The sequence below is a fragment of the Amphiprion ocellaris genome, chromosome 22, assembly GCF_022539595.1.
Source record: "Amphiprion ocellaris isolate individual 3 ecotype Okinawa chromosome 22, ASM2253959v1, whole genome shotgun sequence".
Taxonomy (NCBI): Eukaryota; Metazoa; Chordata; class Actinopteri; family Pomacentridae; genus Amphiprion; species Amphiprion ocellaris.
Window position 1 is genome coordinate 15,876,515 of NC_072787.1, and position 25,338 is coordinate 15,901,852.

The 25,338-nt window shown below is 41.0% G+C and overlaps 2 protein-coding genes across 3 annotated transcripts; one reads left to right on the forward strand and one right to left on the reverse strand.

The window, feature by feature from the left end:
- Positions 1-1,061: 1,061 nt before the first annotated feature.
- zdhhc23b (zinc finger DHHC-type palmitoyltransferase 23b) lies at positions 1,062-10,438 on the forward strand. Its single transcript, XM_023292087.3, has 6 exons — positions 1,062-1,201; positions 4,171-4,321; positions 5,514-6,203; positions 6,487-6,654; positions 9,208-9,471; positions 9,882-10,438. The coding sequence occupies exons 2-6, from the start codon at positions 4,182-4,184 to the stop codon at positions 9,913-9,915; spliced, it is 1,296 nt and encodes a 431-aa protein (XP_023147855.2). The 5' UTR covers positions 1,062-1,201; positions 4,171-4,181; the 3' UTR covers positions 9,916-10,438.
- ccdc191 (coiled-coil domain containing 191) lies at positions 7,793-25,335 on the reverse strand. 2 transcript variants are annotated; one of them, XM_035958071.2, is made up of 17 exons: positions 24,762-25,335; positions 24,083-24,121; positions 23,803-23,938; positions 23,530-23,682; positions 22,997-23,175; positions 22,627-22,850; positions 20,256-20,394; positions 19,990-20,180; positions 19,524-19,773; positions 18,474-18,886; positions 15,869-15,960; positions 15,442-15,524; positions 15,254-15,355; positions 14,982-15,125; positions 13,610-13,762; positions 13,067-13,221; positions 7,793-10,687 (listed from the first exon to the last, which is right to left on the reverse strand). In XM_035958071.2, the coding sequence occupies exons 1-17, from the start codon at positions 24,822-24,824 to the stop codon at positions 10,546-10,548; spliced, it is 2,658 nt and encodes an 885-aa protein (XP_035813964.2). In that variant the 5' UTR covers positions 24,825-25,335; the 3' UTR covers positions 7,793-10,545. The 2 variants fall into 2 exon arrangements, with proteins under 2 accessions (XP_035813964.2, XP_035813965.2); XM_035958072.2 differs by lacking the exon at positions 24,762-25,335 and having other exon boundaries at positions 23,530-23,677; positions 24,083-24,212.
- Positions 25,336-25,338: the final 3 nt, after the last annotated feature.

Below are 25,338 nucleotides of genomic sequence, written 5' to 3' on the forward strand. Positions count from 1 at the left end.
ATGATGGTGCTCTTACTGATCTTCAAATAGCATTGACATCAGTTCACCAGTGGAAGGAAATCACAGACCATGCAAAATAAGAATCTGGGTTTTTTATATTAACATAAATGTACAAACTTTAAAAAATAAATAAATAAATGCTAACATGAGAGTGTTATAGAGAAGAATTATCCATATCAAATACTTGAAATTTACAATTTTTTTTAAAATGTGAAAGTGGCTTTGGAAGCCCCCCATGGACATAAACTTTTTCAGTACTCTAGCTTGGATTTCTGATAAATTAATTTCACCATCATCTGATACAGTAACATATAGCAGCTAACCAACAGTAAATAATGATAAAAACAATAGTAATGTGTCTTAAAGGCTAACTTGTAGTGGCGAGAATGGATTAAAAGAAACAAATTAACAGTCATTTCTGTTGTATAACATTTATTTTGCAGTTGAAGTCAAAGCAACAATAAAAACTGACAATAAAGTTATGCATGAATAGCAAGTTTGTATTGATCATCTTGAGCATCTTCCCTTATAAATGTTACATTATATTAATATTCACACTTTTTGGGGGGTTGTCAAATCCCCTGCATCCCCGCCTGACACTACAACATTGTGATTTTTATGCGAAAAAGTTCTATTATTCATAATTTAACGATGCTCGTGGTCACAGAGGCCAATACTTCAGTTACTTTTTTATATGCAGCAGCTATATCAGGCTGATTATCAGAATGCAGGGCTTTTACTCATAATTAAAGCAACAGTACAGGCTTCAGGTGCTCCTCCACCTGTGCGGACTCTGCTGTCTGGACCAGCTGAACCTCTGAATGCGGCCGTCTGTCCTGTAGGTGTTCCCGGGGAGCACATGGGCGGGGAAAGTCCACCTCATTTGACGTCAGGAGGGAAACTGTCTGCTCAGTTTGGCAGCAGACACATAGGTCTCCCTCCAAAGCAGAGACTAAACCTGGACGGAGCCTCGGCGGGAAGCTCCCGGTGGCTCCCCGTCGACCTGAACCCAGCCTCCGTCCCCCGGCAGCGGCTGTTCTGGAGACTCTCCGCCGCGCTCCGAGCGTCATGTAGCGGCCACAGACACCGGATACGAGCGCCGCTGCCGGGTTTGAGACTTCCGTGGAGAAGCCCTGCGGGAGGAGAACAGTTTGAGTCGGTTTTACTGGAAGAAACGGGCATGTAGCAGCCTGGTGTTCAGGTATGTGCGAGCCGGTTGTTGTGCGTTTTTTTGGCACTGCTGGGTTTGACGCATTGTGTCGCTCCGGTGAGACGCTGCTGGCTGACAGGTAGGATCAGAGAAATCTGGGTTAACTGTGACCTGCAGCCGGAGATTAACTGCCTGTGATGACGGTAACAAACCTGCAGTGTTCAACAATAAAATGACAACAAGTTTTGAGCCACAAAAACTGATGTAGATATTGATTGATGCTGTTTATACAGAAGTATTCCATTACTATGAGAAAAGTTGTTCATACAGCTGTCAAAATGCATAATGATATCCATGGTGCATACACTTACTACTCTAAATAATAATTACTACGTTTATTTTCATAAATAATAATTTCAGATTAAGCTTGCTGCAGACAGAGGTAACTGTTTAGATGCTTTAATGTGCTGTCAGTGCTTGTATCTTTTAAACAGAGCAGTTCTGGTGCCACTGAGATGATTTGTATTTGCTTCCTTACCCAGCCCAGAATAAATAATACGGGTATTAATATCTGGCCTATTTAATAGAGCTGACCTATTCTGGATTCTCTGGGCCGATACCGATATTAAGGAATAAGGAACTCTGATGTCTATTGTTCAAAACATGTTGGAGTTATTACTGTGTGGATTCTCAGGAGCTTCAGTGAAAAGCAACTGGGCTTCTTCTTTCAGGTTACTGAAGACATTTCACTTTTTTCAGTTCTTACTGACTGATGAGGAGTTTCAGATGCATGGTGGAGTTATATTGAAAAGGGTTAATGATGGGGTCATTGTTTATTAATTTTCTAGCAATGAATTTTCCAAACTAGTTAGCAGCTTCCTCTGAAGACACCTCTTGACTCTGCACCACCTTCTGCTCATCTGTGATGAGCTCTGCTACATGTGCTGCATATGGTGCTGAAAGTATGTGATGACTCTGTTTCATACTTAGAGCAAGATTTTTTTGCAGTAAGGTCTTTAATAAAGAAGTCTTTGCACATCTATTTCATGAGGCTGGTGTTTAGCAGAGGGACAGCTGCATTCACAGATTTCCAACAGACTCCATTAGTCTGGTGAAGGTCAAGCATTGAAACATAGGCAATTAAAGTTAGACATTGTGCAGCAATCATTTGCGGGGTTTTGTACTACATTCTATAAAAATGTAGTCATGTTAGCAACTATTGGACAACACATATGTCCATGTTGATATACTTGTGAAAGGCCATTTTCGGCCCATAACATTGGTCAACCAATATATAAGTCAGTCTCTACTATTTAACATGCAAGCTGCAGCCAACAGTAGTTATTGAAGAATTTATTTTAATATTATTGTTACATTTGTCACCAGAAATAGGATTATTCCATTTGAGGAGGTTAATTTTGGTTTCATGTCTGTGTGGTAAGTTTGAAGCTGTAGCCAGGAGCAAATTAGCTTAGCTTAGCTTAGCATGAGGACATTTTTGTCAGTTGCCTGGCAATGTCACAGCCCCACGTTTTTGCACCACATGACCCTCTGTATAACCACAGCTGGTTATTTTGACACTTTGGTGAGCTTTAAATGTGTTGTAAGATGATTTATTGAGTTTTGGATGAAGGCATGTTGACGTTTTCCCTTTGTTTCCTGTCTTAATGCTAAGTTAAGCTTGTAGTCTCCCAACTGAAGCTTCATATTTATCACACAGATATATGCAGTTGTGAGTAGTATTTATCATATAACACTCGGCAAAGAAAGCAATTGAGAATGTTTCTCAAAATGTTCAAGCATTTTTATCAACTGCCTAGACAGACACTTAAATTTAAATCCATATTTGTTGGGACTTTGTTGTTTTTCTCTCAAAATGTGTTTGTGTATGGCATGAAGACAAACCAGGATGCATGTAATGATAATTTTCATTATCTAAAAAAAATCACCTGTCATAGTTGTCCAAAGCCCCAGACGACGTCCTCAGTTCAACCTGTGGTGTGAAACTCAATACTGTTTACTTTAAAGCAAAGCAGCAAACTGTCAAGGTTCCTGGAAGTAGGGATCAAAAAAGGTTGCAGAGTAATTTTCTGCCTCCGGACTTATTGATTAATCATCTAATCGTGTCGGCTTTGAAGGTGACCTCTAAAGAACTGCAGCCACCCTGTATGATATGTTTCAAAGATCGAATGCGCTTTCCTCTGCAAAGCTTTTTAATGCCCTGCAGCAGCATTAGTGTTTTTTTGTCAGGGAGCAGATGTGCTGTTTGGTCCCACTGTACACCCATTAATCAGTACATGTAACTAAATCTGTCCTCTGTGTTGGCTCTTACGATCTGCAGGGATCACCAGTTAGATGCCGGTGACCTCCTTTAACCCCGACGTCCTTTTTAGCATGTTAGTCTGATCACTGGCTGACTAGTAGTATTAACACACCATGTCATGCTTTGATCAAAAGCTCATTCAGGCCACTTCAGCAGAGCCAGATCTCCCCCAGAGAGAGAGAGGTTTAACTCAGCTAGAGGATTAGTCCCACTTTGTAGTTCGTTGGGGAATCATCAGGGTGTTATTGAAAGGACGCTGAAGACCTGTGATTGTTCTAAATGCTGACATCACCTTAACCTCAACCCAAATCCTGTATTAAATAAGCCAGCAGACTGTCATGGTGGGATGGCTTGCTTACTGGAAATCATTAAAACGTGACAGATGTGTGACAGATGTGTGACAGATGTGTGAGTAGGAGATGGACCGGGTAGGGTCAAACGGGTAGGCTCTGCTCAGTGTTGCGTGGTTGAAATCTGTTTGGAACCACTCCACCATCTAAAACACATGCAAAATGCTGGTAAGCTGCTGTGCGCAAAAGTCATTTCGGCAAAGTGGGCTTTTAGAGGAATTTTCGTCTCATCTGCCACTTTTTCTCTTCGCCAAACTGTCTTTCTCATTTATAGCACAAAAAGGCTCACAAGAATGAAGTTAATGATCGTACTGATAAACTTTTCTTAAACGTCTGATTGGCTGAAGGGCTGTCTGTCATGAAGAAGCGAACCAAGAAGGTGCTGGAGGAGGAGGAGGAGGCCTTGTGCTGCTGCGAATATGTGAACAGACATGGAGAGCGCAGTCATGTGGCTGCCTGCTGCTGCGACTGTGAGGACCTGGATGATGCCTGCGACAGGTGAGAGGTGTTAAACTGACACTAGAGCTGCTACTGATGATTATTTTAATTCATTCATTCATGCAACCTTTATTTAAACCTGGAGTACATTGAAGTGTAGGCGCATTTACAATGTTGCTGCTCAAGAAAATAGAAGATGTGGACACACAAATGAGAAAATGAATTACGGTAATGATAAAATATTAAACAGCAAAGTTGATCAAATAATAAAAGTGCTAAAATTGAAGCGTGTGAGTTTTAAAAACAAATAAATCAACTGGAACAAGAGCAGCTGCAAGTAAAATGAGAGGAAATTAAAAGCCTGAATTGCCCTAAGGATAAATATGAGTCAAGCTTTGATTAAACAGTCCTCATCTGCAGTGTATTTCATTTCATCCAGTGAATATTTGTTGTTTCAATTATGTTAAAACATCAGAAAACAGTTTAGAAAATGTCCAAAGAGCCCAAAGTGGCAACTTAAAATTATTTGTTTTATCAAACTACCAGTCCACAATCCAGAAATGCTGAATTTAAGCTAATACAGAACAGCCACAAACATGAAATTGTCGTATCTGAGAAGCCGGAAAAAGCAAGTATACATTTATTTTATCGATCAAGTGTGTTTCAGTTTACTTTAGCATCTGTAATTTGTTTCCATACTTGTCTCCTCTCTGCTCTGTGGTAACTGCCTACAGTTCGACTAAAAAAATCCTGAATTTTTGTCATGTGACTGTGGGTTGCAGCAGAGTCAGTCATGGCTTCTAAGTTGAAATGCAGAATCCATTTTTTTTTTTTTTTTTTTTTTAAACAGAATCTGATAAGTGGCAAAAAAAACATTTCAGTAATTTTTTAAAATGACACATGTAGAATGTAATCATTTTGATGAAATACCATAATTTTAGGCTCTAATTTTGTCAATTTTCCAGACGTTACCACATGTGACAGGATTACTTCTTGGGCTGTCAGTTAGTTCAAAGTCTGACAACTGTTTCTATTTTAGAGTTTCTGGCTCTGACAAATGGTATAATTTTGATGATTTTTTTGAAATTATAACATGCCTTTTTAAACCTGCCGGAGAGTTTTGGGTTTCAGAGGGTGAAATTTTCAGTCATGTAAATGGGTAAAGGTTTTGTATGTGCTGATTTTGCCAGTTTACGAAGAAGTTGCTGATGACTGAAAGTGAAAGCTCTGAGCCGTTTCTTTTCTCCATCAGGTTTCTGAAGAGGGAGCCCCAGAAACCTGAATCCCTGTCGCAGGTGGCTGAAGTCGTCACAGACCGGATCCGTGTGCCTTGGCTGTGGGGTGGAGCCCGAAAACTGGAACTGTCCATCATCCCTCCTCTTATTCTCCTCCCCGCCCTGCTGCACCTCGCCGCCGTCCACTTCATGCTCGGCCTGGTGGTTCTGACAGCTCTGCCCGGTTTGGTACTGTGGTACTACTATTTCACCCACCGCAAGAAGGGACGGACGCTCTTCTTCCTCAGCCTGGCCCTCTTCTCCTTGGCGTACATGTACTACTTGTTCATCACGGAGGTGCTTCCCCGCGGGGACGTCGGCCTGCTCCAGGTAGTGGTGGTAAGTGTGGGGGTCGTCCTCACCCTGCTGGCTCTTATCCACACCAAGAGGGAACCTGGCATCGTGCGACCAAACCAGGAGGCCGTCCACAGCACGGTGACGTATTACACCCCCCTGGCGGACAGAGACCCTTCCCTCAATGGGGGGAGGCAGGACGTGACAATGACAGCATCCAGTTGGATGGGGTCATCGGAGCAGGCGGAGGTGGAGGTGAAGGAAAGTAGTCGAAAGAACTGGTGTACGGTGTGCAGGGTGGTTCGGCCCCCGAGGGCGGGACATTGTCGGATCTGTGGCGTCTGCGTTCTGCGTCTCGACCACCACTGTGTCTGGTGGGTTCCATTAAAATACCTCTTTGTCCCACATCTCAAACACAGAAGTTGTCTCGTTTGTCACCTGTTTGTCGTTTCGACACAAACTCTATTCAACAAATCTCAAAAAGTCATTCGACATGTATGTGGTGTCGAGTCAACATCACACATTCACATAGTCGCACTGATATATGTGTGTTCCTGTCTGTCTGTGTGTAGTGCAGTGTAACCCTGGGGTCTCAGTACAATGTTTTGTCTGTGCGTTTGTGTGTTTGTGCGTCCCCTCCTGTCGGTACGCTGGTAGGATAAACAGCTGCGTGGGACAAGCCAACCACCGCAGCTTCCTGCTCACGCTCGGCCTCTTCCTGCTGACGTCGCTGTACGGCATCAGCCTGGTGCTGCAGAGTGTGTGTCCGCGACAAAACCTCCTCACCGCTTTGCTCTACTGTCCAGGAGTCTACAACCAGTACAGGTACCGAGAACACACAGTTTCTACACACATTGCACTAATACATCGTTAATTCATCCTTGTGGTATAGCTCCAGTGTGTAGATTTTATATGTTATAACATCTTTATTCTGTTTTATAAATAAATAAGACAGTCTTAATTTAAACTGGCACTTCTTTGTGTTCCTATGAGTCCATTAATTCTCAGCATATCCAGTGCAGTTCAGGTCGTCACAAGTGCAAAAGGATGAATGAGAAAAAATATAAATTCAAGTCAGGTTTATTGATAAATGCACAAATCACAAATATCCTTCAAAGTGTATTCAAATCTGTACAGCATGTGATTCCCCTCTATCTTTATATCCCAAGATAAGGTAAGACTCCAAAACAGACTTTGAACATAGAATAAAGGAAAAATAAATAACTTACAGAAATATACTCTCATGTATCAGTTTAGATCAATAATGTTGGTCTATCAAAGAGATAATGTTTGTCTACTAAGGAGCAAGATATTTTTTCTTTTTTGCTTTAGTTGAGCTCCACTGATCTGTATGCCAAAAGGGAAGCTAGCATCAGCTGGTTAGTTTAGATTAGTAATAAAAAATTGAAAATGCCTGTAAAACCACAAATTGTAAATCTTACACTTTGGCTTTTGTCCAGATAAATGGGATAAAATGGGATAATTAATTAGCTTTAGTGGTATGGGCTGGTGGATTTTGTTACTTACATACAGATCTAGGTCCCCTGATTCCAATCTGTATGTTAATCTAAGCTGCTTACACTCGCTGCTGCCGCTAGCTTTAGATTCACTGTATAGATATGAGAATGGTATCAGTCTTCTCATCTATCTCAAGACAGGACAGAAATTAAACAACAGACATCAAATTAGTTCTATTAGATTGAAGGTAGAGTCTGCGATTCAGGAGAAAGATTGTTCATATTCAGCTTGTTTGCATATTTATTCTCACTCTCACCACCCCTTTTTGGGCATCTTCCTGCCCTTTCCCTCTGTCCTCAACATGAGCTTCAGCATGCACAGAATAGTGCTGTGTGGATCAGTTCAAGCCACTTTATTTCCATTGACTGTATATTGAAGATAGACTTAGTTTGTGGGTTTTAAATGTGAAGCCAGTGTTGAAATGCCTTAATTAATAAAGCATTCCTTGTAATAGCCAGCAGGGGGCGACTCTTTTGGTTAAAAAAGAAGTCAGACTGTATAAAGGTCTAGGAGAAAGTTGACTCATTTTTGTTAGTTCAGCAAACATTTTCCTGAAGAATTTATGGACTCATTGCCTTGTTTCAAGTCTTTTCCATTAAAGAATAATGTTAGTTTTGCAAATATGGTCACATTTAGAGTAAAATAGACAATAAAGCAGAGTCTGTCTTGAGGTGATTAATGGGTCACTAAAGAATTGCTGTACGTAGTGTCCTTGTGCTTTAAGTCAGATCCACCCTCCTCGGTCATCTGGTTCAAAAAGAGCAAGATGGTGATGCTCAGTTGCCAACTCATGTCTTCTAAAATCTGTGACGTCACAATTGCTACATCTGTCTTTTATTTTTACAGCCTATGTTGTTTTCCATTTACAGAGTCAGACCTGTGTTTGAACAATGCTTATCTTTTCAGCTTAGACTCGGAACAGACCATGAGGAGATATTTGACTAAAACTGTGTTAGAATCACTGTCATTAATAGTGATACTGACCTTTAATATTGATACTGGCAACAAAAATCAATCACACTGTAGAAGCAATCATCCCTCCTTTTTATAAGAATGCAGAACAACTGTCACAAATTTAAATGACCGTGATTTTCTGCTTAGACAGTGCTTCAGGAAGAAATGAATATGTAATGAAAATCTGTATTCAGAATGTATTATTAGTTGGATAAAGTAAGAAACCTTTTTAATTTTGCACCTAGCCTTGCTACACAGCACAAACTTCAACATCTACTTAACTGCACAGAGACGAGCTCAATACTTAATTGCATGCCTAAAATGAACGTCCACAGTTCAGATGAAACCGTGGAAACGGGAAATGGCAGATAGCCTTTTAGCAGTAATTACGAGCAAAATAGTGTTCTTGAAATAGCTCAGAATAACTATCTTAACTGAGACACCATGGGGCACTTTGACATTTTTCCCAGAATCAGGCGAGGCGTCTTTGAGAGTTTCTTGCATATTAGACATCAGGCTTCTTTCACTGTACTCTTGAATCGGTTTCAAAAGAGCCTTGGAGCGTCTCCTACCAAGCCGTTGGAGAAAGACTCACTGTTTGTGCTCGGAGCAATGAGAGTGGATGTGAAGCAGATAAAATGATCTGTGCTGGCACTGCTGTGGGCGTTGCACACTTTAAATAGGCCTTTAGAACAGCTAGTATGAATGGTTATCATGTCCTAAATATGTTAAAAAAGGTTCTTTTAACTGTGATGTGTCCACTTATCTTTTAATCTACCTACACAGAGTACTTCATGTTAAAAAAAAAAGCATTTTTACCATACTATTTACACTGAAGTATTAGTGGCTAAAGTAAAATGTTGTGCATTTTAAATTCGTCATCTTTTCCTTGTGCCTGTGTTGTAGCACTGCACTGTGTTTCACCTGTGCGTGGTACAGCAGCATCGTGACTGGTGGGCTGCTTCACCTGCTGGTCATGCAGGTCATCAATGTCAGCTACAATGTGACCGAGCGAGAGGCACGAATCGCCCTGCGAGAGAAAACCGCCCGCAGTGCCTTCTGGGGACTCGTGGTGGACACTGGGGTCTACTCTCGAGGTTTCCGTGGCAACTGGTCCGAATTCATGACCATGGGAGACAAACTGAGTCCCCCCTCTCCCGCAGATTTGGTGTAAGAGACACAGCCCTGTTAAAAATGAGTTTGTGGGGATTATGGCTGCTGTTCTGCTCACGTCCACTGGATGGCAACATGGCTCCTTAAAACCTGATTTCACTTAAACCTGCCTGGACTGTTCTCAGCGATGCTTGAAGGTGCAGCTGCAGCTGTGGAGTTCCACTGACTTTGACACTTAGCAATAACGAGTACAAACCACAGTGCGATGCATTTACTGCCATTACTTTGACTGACAGCTGGCATCTCCTCGATGCAGCTGTATTTGTTTGCTCTCACTCATATTCGCACCGCTGCTGCCTCATTCTGCTTCTCATCAGCCACTCTGCCAAACAGACATCTCTATGTCCTTCACGCTGGATGTCTTCCTTGGATTTGAACCCTGATCTTTTGTCTCCTCTACATTCTAGTGCCTTGGTGGATGATTGCAAACATCGTGAGTGAACTCCAAACAACAACATTGCCAGTCTGCTGATACTCGTAGAGGCATTTTCAGTGAGCACAGCATAAACCACACAAATGACACCTCTGGATACATAGAAACACTTGTTGAAGGATGGTCTCCTTCCTCCATATACCTCCTTCATCCTTCACAAACACTGACTGTTATTCACCTCACACAGCCTTGTAACGTGTGTCAAGGATATTTATTACGGATAAATGAAACATATATCTGCATAAGCCAGAAAATCAAGTTCTACAGCAATCAATTGCATAGTTATGAATATATTCATAGTAACTTTGACCCTGTTACGCTCTTTTAAACTGACTCACTAACAAAGCAATTCTGGATATATGAAGAAAAGCAAATGCATCAATATGCATAATGTCAGCTAGAGAAATTAGCTTTCCACTTAAATGTAAGTTTAAGCTTTTTTGTATCCTAACAATTGTATTGGTCCAGTTGTGTGTGTGTTTGTACGAAATGAATTTTATCTGTTTTTATTAAATGAACATGAGAAATGTGCAGGTGTTTTCATCTCCTCTTTGCAAGTGTCTGCTCCAGAGACATTAGTGTGTCGTCTGTATGGGTATGCGGTTTGTCGCCTACATTGGCAGTTTCTCCCTGAGGCTTTACAGTGGATGGGAGCAGAAATCAGGCAGAACCTCAGTCACTTTCCGCCCCAGCTTCTCCCGCCGTTCTTCCCTCTCTCTTTCCTTGCGTAGCAGACACGGAAGCTGCCTCCAGGCCAGGAAATATCGCTGCAGCATCCGTCTGAAATGCAGGCAGATGGAGAGACAGACGGGAACAGAGCGAGTGAGCAATAACAAACTGGATTATAGGGACCTCAAGGTTGACAACACCTAATAAGTTTTCACATGCTACTTGGGGCTTGTTGGCAATGGCAGCTGGTGGGAATTCACCTGTAGCCTGTGGTCTAGTAGCACTCCACCTGACAGGCCCACGTTTCTAATCATTAATAATTTGTAGCAAGGAAATTATTCAGGTAGTGCTACAGGAATCATTAACTTCATGATTGGAAATGGGAGATGCACAGTATTAATTTTATTGAGCAAAATCAGAATTTTAAAATGCAATTATTTGTTTAAAATGAAATTTTTGAAGGAAAAAATACTGCAAATAAAGTTTGTTACAAATAAGGAAAATTCTCAGTCATTAAACTTATTCTTCAGCTTGTTGGTCAGTCTAGCTCTTGGCTGGATTAGTTTTTTTAAAAAAGACATTCATGTACCCCAGAGGATGAATCTAACTGGATGACTTTATCTACATTAGGAAATGGGAGACTACACAAAATCTATTTTACTGAGTGTAATTGAAATTTTGGAATGTAAATGTTGGTTTAAAATGGGTATTTAAAAAAAAAGAAAATACTGCAAATCAACTTCAGTGCACAATAAAAATGTCCGCAGTCATCAGACTTATTCTTCAGCCTGTTGATCAGTTTATCTTTAAACTGTTGATTGAATTTGACTTATTTTTTCTTTAGGACATTCATGTTCCCAGAGGATTTATCTTATTGACTTTTATTGAGCGTAATGAAGATTTCAAAATGCAATTGTTGGCTTAAAATAAATATTTTGCGTGAAAAGGTACTGCAAATCAAGTGTGGTACAAATAAAGGAAAGTCTCAGCCGTTAAAATTATTCTTTAGCCTGCTGATCAGTTTATCTTTAAACTGTTGGTTGAATTTGACGTCTTTTTTCTTTAGGACATTCATGTTCCCCAGAGGATTCATCTTATTGACTTTGGGGAACCTTTGACTTTTCCTCTTGCAATGAAGTTGACATCTGTGGTCCTTTAATATCTTTAGTGACCTGCTAAACATCAGCAAATCAGCGTTGTCATTGTGACCACTTCAGGAAAATGAGCTCGGGGCTCGATTGTTGCTATTCTGGTCAAGTCGACTCACATGGATGATAACATGGCTTCTTTGACCCAGATTTTACATCAATAGCTTTCCTCTGCTTGGTAGCAAATCTGAGAGCTGTAGTAGCGCTGCCAGTGGGGCTGCAAGTAACGATTAGTTTAATTGTCAATTAATCTGTTTATTCCCTTGAATAATTGATTAGTTGTTTGTCTACAGAATGTTGAAAAGTGGTGAGTTGATGAATGTTTCCCAAAGCCTGAGATGACGTCCACAAATGTCTTCTTTCCTCCACAAGACAAAGATATTTAGATTATTGTCAGATGACAAAAGCCCTCTAGAAAATATTTGAAATTAAGAAGTTCGAATGAAAGTATTTTGACTTTTTCCTAAAAATTCTCATAAATACTGGCAATTAATTTAATGTTTGACAACTAATTGATGACTGGTTGCAGCATGAGCTGCCAGATGGTCACAAATGAAAATTCAAACAACACTTAGTTTATAATGAAAATGTATTAATTCTTACCAAGAACTGTGTGTTTAATGCTCATTTTAACATATTAATTTGCATAGTGGCATAGTGGAAATTATAGGCTAAACACCAGCAGGTTAGCCCCTATGGAGAGTGTTACTCACAGCGGTGCCAGCTGACATGCATGACCAATATATCACAATTACTTACAAAATCCATTCTCTGTGAGTTACCGAAAAAGGCTATTATTGGAAAAAGCCAGTCAGGCTGGAAACACTATGCAGTGAGCAGCAAAATGAAATACAACTATATTCATTAATCATAATATGAGGAGACATTTGCAGCAGTAAACAGATATGAAATACTATATTGGTTTCAAGGAGATGATGGTGTAATTTTCAGTCTAATCAACAGGCAGTTGGGATGGAAAAAAAGATGCACCAAGCTCTTGTTATTCATACTGGTAAATGTCCAATATTTTCTGCTCCTGTTTATGCCCTGCATTTTACAGCATCTAACTTCTGTCATAATCTTCACTACTTACCCGCAAATCAAGCTTATTTGTGCCTACTTGAGGTCTTAAAAGTCATAAACTTTTATAGAATAGACCGTAAAAGGCTTAAAAGGTTCAAGAATATGCATTTACTTGGTGGAAAAAGTGGCCTCATTTTGCATTTCAACTTGTAATTAAAGTTTTCACAAGCTGTTAAATTTAATATCACACCCTGTACGTTGGTTATATTACTGCAGCATTCATACGGTGAACATATGGCAAAGTCGGGGGGTGGCAGACCTGTTGTTGTGCTCCTGAGCCAGCTCCTCACGGTCCCAGTCCACCAGCCTCTCCTGGGTCACATGGTCCAGCAGTGCGAGCAGGAACCTCCTCAGAGTGCGTGTGCGATAGAAACGCTCGGCTTGCTCTTCCTCAATTACCCGCCTGTCTTTCAGCTGAAACAAGCAACATTCACTTGGAGATAAGGACGCTGTGAAAGTGTACGATTGGCATGTAGTGTAGTGACATCCAAATGATGGATATACCCCTTTTAAAAGCTGGAAAATGCTGCTAATTGGCATTCAACCCATCTTTTAGCAGTAAAATCCACAACAAAACAACAATTACAAGTTGCTTAGTAGGTGGAAGCGATAAGGATGGCCTTTGCTTAGACAAGGAAAAAAGTAGGATCGTTCAGAACTTTTTCTCTTTAAAGACTGGGTACGGGCACATGAAAACATAATTGAGTGCAGGTAGAGGAGGAGATTAGGAAAAGGTGTTGCTTCAAGTTAGTCCTGATGGAGTAACTGTTGTCTATGTGTGTGTCTGTGAGTGTATACACACTCTTTTCCAGCAGCTTAAGCTCCTCCGAAGCAAGAAGTGCTGGTGCAGTTGGTCAGCAGAAGCTTCTTTCTCAGACAGGGACTCTCTTGCTGATTGCTGCCAGCCTAGTACGCAGCGCCTCAGGAGGAAGAGATTGTGATGACTCTCGGCCAGCTGGAGGGGATTGAAAAAAAAAAAAATCACCAATGCGAGCTGATGAATGCATCCAAAGTGAATCATACAGAATGTGCCAGGTAGAAACAATAGAGTGCAGGAAAGGATGAAGCGTCTGCATGTCACATCTAACAAAGAGATTTCGTATCTTGCTGTGAAACATGAATGCACAAGATTTTCTGCATTCATTTGTGATGCTGTGCAGGCAGGACCATTCTGAAGATGAAATTATAATGGCATCAAGGGAATGTGACTATAAATTTGAGGCACATGCTCTTGTTTTGGATGATTCCCCGCTGCCTTGTTTAAGTGTGTCTCTGGGCTTATGTGTGCGTGTCCAACAGAGTCTAAGTGTGTCATTGAGTGGTGGGCATGTATCTGTTTCGCAGCTTTGCCTTTGGCTTGGGGTGTTTCGTTTCGCTGCAGTATTTTTACCAGAACAGTTTGTACATTCTTCACAATTATCAGTCTATTAAAGGTGTTAGAGTGGGATGCCTGTGGAAACACAGTGTGTGGTTTGTGGTACTTATTGTCAATAATTAACTATAAGTTGCACAAGGTTGCATAGTGTTCACAACCAGGGAAACAGAGTACTGATATTAAAAAAAAAGTCAATGGTAGTCAAACTAAACTGTTATATAATAATTTTATGCAATGATTTTAAAATAGTCTTTGTATAATGCTTTTTATTGCTATCATCTGCCATTTTAATCTTCCAAAAACGGAAAGGAAATAACCAAACAAGCTATCTATTATGAGAAAATTGGGAAGTGTTAATATTCACAAACTGTCTGCGAGTCACAAAAACCCCAACCGGGCACTTGTAAAGATTTGAATTATAAAAAAGGCTTAATAGAGTGCAGTTTCAGCACTTGCTGCCTTTGCATGACTGCATCCGAGCTATAGCAAGATAGTAGATACAAATACTGAATGTGCTCTATTTAATGCTGTCCATAGCCAGGCAAGGCTTTTATTATTCAAATCCATTGTGTGTGTGTGTGTGTATGTGTGTAGACTAGCAATTTTTGAGTCATACTCACCCTTGAAGGTCAGACTTTTTTGATTTTGCTTGATATGACTACATAATAATGGCGAGATTAAACTGCTTCTTGCAAAGTTGTTGTCTGTTATATCAGATTTTTAGTTGACAGCCAGAATCAAGAGGCTGACTCCCTGCATGTTGCTATAAGCTGACAGTTGAACTAAGCAGGTGATTTACCTCCATGTTGGCTTGTCTGAAGTGAATGAGGCGTTTCCACGGCGCCAGGCCTCGTCGTAGCAACAGGGTCCTGTTGTAGTGTTGGCGGGCCAGTTTCAGCAGCTCCTTTTGCCTCGTCATCTGCCTCTGTTTCTCCTCTTCCCTCTGCAATACACAGAAGGTGACATTATTCAAATATTCTGCAGTGTCACCACAGACGATCGCTTCTATTATTCTGACTCATGTCGTTCAGCCTCCCTGTGAGTGTCCATAAAATATGAAATACATCTCACCTCTTTCTCCAGCCTTTTCTCCTCCTTTCGCTTTTCTGCTTCTTTGCGTTTCTCTTCCTCCTCCTCCCTCTGCCTCTGCTCCTCGGCGGCTTTCATCTCAGCCTGAAAGTTTTGTGTATTTTTTTTTAAACATTACAACTGCATGTCTAAAAATACAGTCACTCCAGAAAATGGTTTCCCAGTCTTACCAGCTTCTCCTCTTCTTTCCTTCTCTTGAGTTCCTCGATTTCCTTCCTTCGCTCTGCGCGCTGACGTGCTCGGGCCTCCATGGCTTCACAGAGGGAGAATGGTGAATTGAGCACAAAGTTTATTTTCTACCGCAGTCTCCGGAGTGGAAATGTGCATGTTTATCTATGTGTCACACTTCAAATTCTGAACACGTAGTGGGCAAAGTCAAACCTGTGCTTCTGTTGGAGGTCTCCACACCTATAGCCACTTATGCCCACAAAAGCAGCCTTTCAATGTGTGACTCAGAGTCATTCAATTTCCGTGACAAAAGAGCTGCATCATTCTGTTCCCACAGCCTTCAAAGAGGACATGCTCCTTCTGTGTATGCTATGTATAAAAGAATGTGTGCAATTTCTGTGCTGTAAATGGGGGAACCTTCAGACTGACCTGTGATGATGGGATGGGGGCACGTCTGCAATGTGACAGCTTTCCTTGAAGGTGCGCGCTGATCGTCAGGTTCTCCAGTAACTCTCAGTGCCCTGCAACAGAAACAATCACAGCCACAAGCAAAGAAACAAAAACCTGTCACAACTCTGTCTGTACACCCAAATCATCCTGATCCTTCCCTGACAATGTTTACTCATAAAGGTATTGACTGAAGGCAAGTTAAGTCTATAAATGAATATGAATGAAGAGCAGAACATTTTGCTTTTACTGAAACTGGGTTCAAGGTTGTATAGTCTCCTTAGAAAGTGTATCTGATGTGAAGCTCCAAAATATATAAACCACAAAAATCCAAATCTTAAACTCATTTGTTCTGGCTAATCTTTAACAAGCTTAAAAGGTTTCTGTAACTATCTGCTTCTAAAGTGATCAGAATTTAATAAGAAAACCTTTTAACAGATAATGGCTTTTACCCCACTTCATCATGCAAACAATAAGTGCTGGTCCCACACAAGACATATGAGATATTTCGACCCATGTTTACCCACTGAGGTGGCCACAGACAAAACCTGCCAGCTTCTTCTGCCATTAGTCTCCATATAACTGATTATTCTGCAACTGGAGATGGTTTTGCAACTAATGGCACATTTGAGGCTTGTGGCATTAGGGAGACATTCTTGCGTTCAACTCTCTGCCTTGTGAGTTTCAGTCAGAAAATCCTGACTACAAGGCCAGGCTACACATACTAGGTACACAACAACCACACTACTATTTTCTAGTAGGAAATCTTGAGTCCTGGCATCCATTTAGATGTTACTTTCACGTGTACCAAACTTTTTCCCAGGCTAAGCACACCCCCAATGGCAACTCACTTCCCCAGCCTCTCTCAGTGGGAGAATGTACCTTGCCACACAGTAAAAACAGCTCAGGGATTTCTCAAGGAACACGACCAAGATCTCGAGGAGTTCAACCTCCAAACACCCCAGATCCCAATCCAATCAAGTGCTTGTGGGATGCACTGGAACAAACCTGATTTAACCCTCCTGTTGTCCTCATTTATGAGCACCAAAAAATATCGTTCCTTTCTCTGAAAAAAAAATCCAAAAATTCAGCAAAAAAAAATCCCCAAATTTATAAAAATTTGCAAAATCTTCAGGAAGAAAATTCCCAAAATTCCTTAAAAGTTTCTCTTAAAAGTTTTTTTTAAATTCCCAAATTTGGCAAGAAATAAAAAATTTTAAAAAATTGGAAATATTTTCAAAAAATGAATAAAAGTCTTCCAAAAAAAAAAAATCCTAAAAATATCTAAAATGATTCCATATTTATCAGTAAAACTTCTAATATTTTCTTCAAGAACATTCAGAAAAAAATTTTGGTTGATTTTTTTTCTGAATGTTCTTAAAGAAACTTTTTTTTTTTTAGCATTTCGTTTTTCCCCACCAAAAAATGTTCAAAAATTTCCCAAAAATGTTGAAGATGTGGAAGTTTTCACTGTGAAAAAAAAAATCTTTTCCAGCATTTTCAAACTTTAAAATGGATCAATGTGACCCGCAGGATGACACGAGGGTTAAAGCGGCTCGACCCTGCAACCCACAGGCTCAAAAGGATCCACAGCCAGCGTTGTAGTGCCAGACACTATGAGACTTCCTGTGTCAACACCCTGATGGGTCGGAGTTGTTTCGGCTGGCAGGTGGTATTAATGTTGTGGCTCATTGGTGTATATAAACACATGGAGTAGACAGAATAAACCAGTCAACCGGTAAAGGCTCAAACCCCCCATATTCTCTCTATAGTCCTACATAATTTCTGTTGCACATCCTAAAACGGTTTGATTTAACATGAATATTTTCTTTTTTAACATGATTTTTTTTTTGCTGTTGAAGTTTTGAGCCTTTATTGGGCTGACTGGAGATAGAGATAGGAAAGTAGGGAGCAGAGAGTTTGAGGTGACATGCAGCAAATCACCCAGTATCCAGGGATGCTGCATCAGGGCCTGTAACTTTTACACAGGAGACGCTTGCTCATCAAGGTGAGCTACAACAGGCACCCCAACATGATCATTTTCAAAGTTTGACTAGCACATACTAAAGGATCATCATTCAATTAAACTAAATTATTGTACTGGAAATATAAATGACTATTGAAGACAACCATTCGGTTCTTCCAGATGTGGTTTGCATTTATATTCATATTTACAACTGTGACTGGTTTATTGTACAAACTCTCAATTAAAGTATTAACATTCATTTCTGCAGATGAGCTACTGAACTTGATTGATGGCTTATATGACAAACATTATTAACGTAAGACTGCAGAACTGATGGTTTTGTACCCTTTATTAGGACTTATTACATATTCATATTCATGTGGAAAGTGTGAAACTAAGAGCATTTATTAATAACTTCACTATTTTTTATTTATCACAAACTTGAAAGTTGATCTTTGGCTTACAAGTGATGGATACAGCATTAGAAAACCATATATTATTCACTGCAAAATCCATGAATAACCATTCAAAAGGGCTTTTACCATATGGGTGACTGTGAGGTGACATACACTCATCTAGAGCGTAGCAGCCTCACATGGATCTGAAGTGCACTGAACCTACCTCTGCTCCTTGGGCTCAAAATCACGGCTCTTTGGTCTCGAGCCTCCTCGCACTGCAAGCTGAGCAAGCTGTGCAGTTTTCTCCAATTCCAGCTCCAAGCCCATCCTGTTCTGCTCCTCCTTCAGCCGGACAATTTGCTCCTGCTGCACCTTCAGCAGCTTCCTCTGCTGTGTGATGATCTGCTGCTGGGCCACATGTCTGTTTTCAAACCTGCTGCCTGGCGACACTGAGCTTTTTGAGCAGGTGAAGCCGCCGTCTTCTCTTCTTTGCTGCGCTTGGCGGAGCTGGGTGGAAGTGGGTGCCGCATGGCGTCGGGTGACCTGCCAGGGCTGAGAAGGCCGAGCCACGCTACCCACAAGAGGCTGATCCTGATGTACTGCAGAGGCTTCAGTATCTGACCTTTGCTGATCTTCCTACAGTGAACAAAACAGAACAAGGAAGATGGGATTATAGATGTGAGAACTCGAATCGACCGAGTCCACAGAGAGCTTAAGGGGGTAACACAGATTCAGTACAAGTTTCTTGAAGTGTCTTAGGGCAACTTTATCCCACTCCAAGAATCCTGAAGCATAGGCACATAGACCTTCTGGCAAGTATGACCTCTTTATTGACCCTTCCTCCGTGAACTCCTACAACTTCATCGCCTGCTCTGTTTTTGTTTCTCTCTCCCTCAAGCCCTGTTCCATAGTCCTATACATCTTACTTCTCTCTGGCATTCTCTCCATCCACTCTGTGCCATCCTGTTCGTCTTTCCCACTCATATATAAATATATCTGAGCAGGAGAAGTTTTCCTTCTTATCTGACATGCTCAGACAGGTTCGGGTAGTAGAAAGAGAAAAATTAGCTTGAATATTTTTGTTCAGTTTAAACCCCAAACCTGCTTATTGCCTCATTAATTAGGAGCTCAGCACTGCATGTCAAAGGAAGGGCTGATGTTTTACTCATGATATCACCCAGTGTGTAGTATGTTGTAAAAATGTGACTCGCCAGTGTTTTCAATGTGAAACACTACTGCTGATGACATGAGAAGTTGTGAGTTCGCCTCTCACCTTGTCTGTGGTCTCGGGTTGGCTGGGTGCCTCCGGTGGGGCCATATTTAGCTGATAATTGGGGGTTTCTGTGGCCTTGATTTTGCCTGTTGATGCAGCACTGATTAAAGCAGCCATCTTGCGTTTGGTTTCCTGCTGCTGGGCCAAAAGCTCCTTTTGTTCCTTCTCCATCCGACACCAAACCTGCCACTCACTCAGACATCGCCGTAGCAACCGCCTCCGGTCACTTTCCACAGCCAGCTGGCATTGTCTGGAGGAGGCAACAGATGTGATCATATTTTTAACCCTCAATTACTGCTTGATCAGAGTACCAGGATATAAATGGTTCTCAATCAGTGAATGGCCCATAGAGACACTGTCAGTTAGAATCTTGAATACTTTGAATACTGTGTCGTTTGTGGTAAAAAGGCAACAGTTATACAATAAGAGCTAAATGGGATGAACATTTCTTCTTTGCACTTCTTACCTGTTTTCAGTTCGCAGCGCCTCCTCTGTCCTTGCAACCTCTCGCTGCTTTTGTTGTGCCCAAACCACTGCTCGCCAAACTCGCCATGCTTTCAGCTGCCTCTTCCAGTCACAGAGGGCCAATGCCTTACCCATACGTAGCCTTCGGTCCAGCACTACTGAATACCATCCAGAAAAATGCCTCTGCAGACACTGAAACATACACAAAGGTATACAAATATGCATGGATGCACTTGCAGTGCCCACACACACAGTTGAGGTACGGACCTTGAGATTGCTCATGTTAACCTTTCCTTGAATCTTTTCTTCATAGAGTCGCTCAGTGTCCTTCTGCTGCTGTTTTGTGAGTGTTGGGGCTGATTGTAGGCTTCTGGCTGCCCTCTGCACTTCTGCTTTTTCCCTTTCCCTGTACAAAAGCATACAGATAACACATAGTGTATCATTTCACCAAGTTTACAGCTAATATGCATTTTTCCATATTTACATCTTTGTGTGCGTAAAACAGCTGACAAGTTCACAAAAGCAAGCTAATTACCACAGAAAACAAAAACAACTGAACTTATACAGATCCACCACTTTCCAGTACATCGACTGGAATTTAACTATTTGCATATCTTCTACTGCAAACCTGAGTTTAGATTCAAATGAGTATTTTATTGCCATTTTGTCAGGAAACCCTGATGCTGAGTTATATTTCTAGAACTTCAGAAAAAAGTTAACATTAGAATTCACCAAAAACAATACTGTAATTACTCAACACTCCTAAAAATTGAAGTTCAATCTAACCAGACATTCCAGCATGACACAATATTGGAACAAAGAATGTATTTTTATTTTACATGTTTAGAACCTGGTGGCACAGTGATGCAGTGTTTAGAACTGTCGCCTCACACAAAGAAAGTTCCACGTTTGAGCCTGCCGTTCGACCTTTCTGTGTGGCGTTTACGTGTTCTCTCTGTGCCTGCTCGGGTTTTCTGGCCTTCTCCCACAGTCCAAACACATACATAGTCTGTTATAGAGCCCCTGCACATTCATATTTCACCACTGCATGTCTTTAACTTTGTGTCTTGCGTCTCCTGTAGTTTGTGTTTGTCCTCTCTGCAGGCATCTCTGGCTGTGGAGCTGCATGTTGTGATACATACATGATGTCTAATTTGCGATAACCGGCCTCACCAACCTTCCTCGTGTTTATTATTCTGTTATGTCTTTAATGCTTTGTTTGTCTGATTTCCATCTCCTGTCCTGCTCTCTCTTTCCTTTGCTCAATTTCTATTTATTCTTAATCTAGTCATGGCTTGGCCTTAGCTGTCCTGCATATATAGTTATCTTAACGTATTAGTCCTTGTCATGTCCTCTCTATTCACTGTTACATGTTATTAACTTTGTGTCTTCTCTCTCTGGTAGCTCTCTGGTAGATTGTGTTTTGTCCTCTCTGTCCTCTTTCTCCTTGTATCTCTCTCAGGCATTTCTGGCTCTAGAGAGGACTATGTGTCTGATTTTCTGTCTATTTGTCCTGCCCTTGTCTCTTCTATTCTTTTCTCCTTCCTCTTCACCTTTCCTAATATATCAGAAAAAAATAGCTGCTGTTTTTAATGTGGTTATAAATAAGGGTGACTTGACTTGACTGAACTTTTACCCTCACCCCAACCAGTTGAGGCAGACGGCCACCCTGCCTGAGCCTGGTTCTGCCAGAGGTTTCTTCCTGTTAAAAGCAAGTGCTTCTTGCCACCAATTAGATAAGAGAAAGTGTTGAAGTGTGCATTCTGAGTGTGAGTGTGCACAGTTGTTTATCTCTTTGTGGTAGTCTTGTTACAGTACTGGCTTTAGGAATCGCAATGTTAGCCTACAAGCATTCATGATCCCCCGACAATGAATCTTAGTGACTTCAGTGATCTCCATATGGCACCACCATGAAGTTGACTTTTGTTGCTTTGAGGGAAATTTCTCCACTAACTATTTAAACTTTTTAACACCATCTTCAGCATTTTAATTTGCCCAGAACTTTGGTTTATATCCAAATACCTGAAAAAAATGCTGACTAAAATGTCTAAAAATGTAAAATCTAGACTAAAATATATAACTGCAAATGCAAACAAACATATGAAATCAATGTAAAAACAATAAAAATGATGACCACAATAATACATAAATTATATCAATTAAAAGACTGAAAAGTATCATTTAGTATCATGTGATTTCCCTCTTAGTCTTTTTATTTCTCAACAAAAAATTGCTTAATATTAACGCTATTAGTTGTAAATGTTAAGATATCTGTTTTTTTTCTCAGATGATGGTCGTTGATTGCTTTCCTTACAAGGTGTTCATGTTGAAAGTTTCCTTATGACATAAATACAGTGATAAAGAAGGCCTTGGTGAGTACGCACATTCTAAGAAATGATTACACAACAGCAGCCTCATCCTCGTGTCCACTTATATTCCCCCCACAATAGTCGTCAACAGCAGGTACCGAGTTCGAAGAGACGTAGCTCATCACAGGCTTCTTTCTTGTTAACAGGTTACTAGTAATCCATTCAATCCACACAAGGAGGGTGAAGCAGGTCAGACCTTGACAGTTGTAGATATAGGGGATTGTTGCATCCACTCCTGCACAAGCCAGCAGTTGCTATGGATACCATACCTCTGTCGAACCAGCTGTTCCAGGCCTCTCCTCTCCTCCATCTGACGTCGCAGTCTCACCATCTCCTGCTGCAGCATCTCCTCCTGCCTACGTTCCTCCTGCTTCTTCCTCATCTCCTCGTCTCGCTCCCTCCTCTTCGCCTCCTCTCTGGAGCCCCGCTGAGCCTCCCTCTCTCTCTGCTGCCTCAGTCTCTCAGCCTCCCGCCGGGCCCTGTTCTCTCGCACCTTAAGTGGATTTCAGTGGCAATTAGAGTAATTGACAACATAACTTGGGTGCCCATCGTTCCAGTTGACTCGCCACTCATGGTGACAGTTTTCCAGCCCAAAGTATTCACATGAGAAATTTGACGACACGCACTCTGGTCACATACCTGTTGGTGTCGTGCTTCCATGGTGATGACTGGGTCTCTCAATTTCTTCCTCATTTGCTGAGCATCCAGTGCCAGCTCCTCGATCATCTCGGAGTCCAACACTTCTTGCTCCATTAGGCCTTGCAGGAAGCTATTTACAGCAGACTGTTCTTCCTCCTCAGCCAGGCAGTTGTAAAAATCTATACATTTTAGCAGAGGTGAGCAAAAAAATAAGTATTTTATTACAAGTGATATGTTTTTTCAGTGATTTATTGTGTTTTATTATATTAACTAGTAATTACTTGTAATTGCAAAACATATATTTCACCATGGTGTCAAAATTAATGTATCCCAGGTTAAGATATGTAATATATTGCAATAAATATGTGCATTATTTACTTCCATCTGTTTTGTGATGCAGTTTGTTTAATAATCTACTAATTTTGAATCAGGGAGCCCTAATAGTGACTATATCTTTGGCCGAGGAAGCTAGTCTGAGCAGGTCTTGAGTGACTGAGATAGAAATCTCCAAGTTAGTTGAATAGTTTATATACCATCGAAGTTATTGTAGTTCAGAGCAGGAGGCTGAGCATTAGTCACTGCAGAAGGGTTTGTTTTCTCAGCAGAGCACATTAGGTCATCCTCGTCCTCCATCTCCAGCTCCAGCCGTAACTTACTGCTCAACCAGTCACCCAAAAGAGCCTGAGCTGGAAAAAAAAACAAATTCATACATCCTTATCAGGCCTCTTTCTGCACAGCCTCCACGCCATTATATAGGCACCACTTCTATGAACACATGTCTATGATTTTTTCATGAGCTGACACACCTTCGCTGTAAGCATCATCGTGATCTCGCAACTGTTCCGAGCTTTGCAGTGGTACAGCCAGACTGCTGATTCCTGAATGAGGCTTCTTGCGAGAGAAGACTTCAGAAACAGCAAACTCAGAGGCCATCTCCACCCGCTAATGACAAGAAAAAGGATGATTAGATGCACGGCTGTAAACAGTTAATCTCTCTGTTGTCTCAAACCCAAAAGCCACTGAATTTCCAATGAAACAGTGATGAAAATATGTACAGACTGCTGCACCAATACAAGCTCCTCTCACCTTCCTCCACTGATCGATGTCGCCATTCTTCTCACAACTCTGGTATTGAAAGAAAAATGATTTCAAGTGTAAGCTGATATGTTTGTAAGAGAGACCAAAGGACACCCAGAAATGCTGTTCTCATGGTCACCTTTGCCTGCTTAAAAATGCCCAGACAAGCTCAAAGGCGGCTTGAGCTGCAGGCACAGTGTGCAAATTGATAGCTGATCCAAGGGCTTGATGTCTGCGGATTATTTCACAGAAAAGCTTAGCCAATGCCTTAAATCAGCAGATTACTTCGAAATCATTTCCCAGGCGTCCAAAAGTCACTACTTTACCAGCAGCCATTCAGCTATCTCTGTCTCTGGCAGCTGCAAGCATGTGAATGTCTGAGAAAGGCCACAAGTTCGTGTGTGATATTAACATGGATGTGCTTCTCCATCATTCATAGGTGCAATAGGGCACTTTTTACAATTGTGCTTTGCCTCTAGGGAGATTTGATAATGCTGGGAAAATGTCTGAAAGGTGAAATATCTTATATTTCCCATTTAGATAAGGTAAGTGTTAAAATAAGCACCTTGGATTTATTCATTGGAACAGGTACAGTTTCATTCCCTTTTCTCCAATAATAAAGTCTGAACCAATCATTTCAGATGCAGTAGACCTCGAATTTTAGCATTAATCATAAGACTACGCTTACCTTGTCTGCAGGTCCGTGCCTTCTCCACCTAAACAGGTGAGGATTGTGGCCTGGAAATGTCATTACCCTTCGTTACACTACAATATACTACTATGATGTCACCCCAGATATCATTTTAGTATCCTGTTCTATTTCTTTGCGAACACCATCCTGTTCTATTTCTTTGCGAACACATATGCAAACCACGGTTACAGTAAACTATTCCTTTTTATTAATTTCACTCGCTGAAAGCCCCTACAAAGTGCTCTCGCTTTTCACCGAAGTGCTGTTTATTTGGGTTGTGTAGGATTCTGGGTAATGAAGTCATTTCACCGCCCTTCTTGGCTAAATGTCGTACAAATGAATACTTCCTGAACTACGTGTCCCACTAGACTTTGCTCTGGTTCCGGCGTCTCTCGGGTAACCATAGCAACTGTGTCCTTTTTTAACAAGATGAAATAATCTTTAAAATTGAAGAAATTGTAAAAATAAGATTAATGAAATCCATTGAACTAAATTTAATGACGGTTTTTATGAAGTACAGCACAAAAATACAGTTTTGAGCAAAAAAGGAGGCTCAATTTGTAGTCGTTTTAAT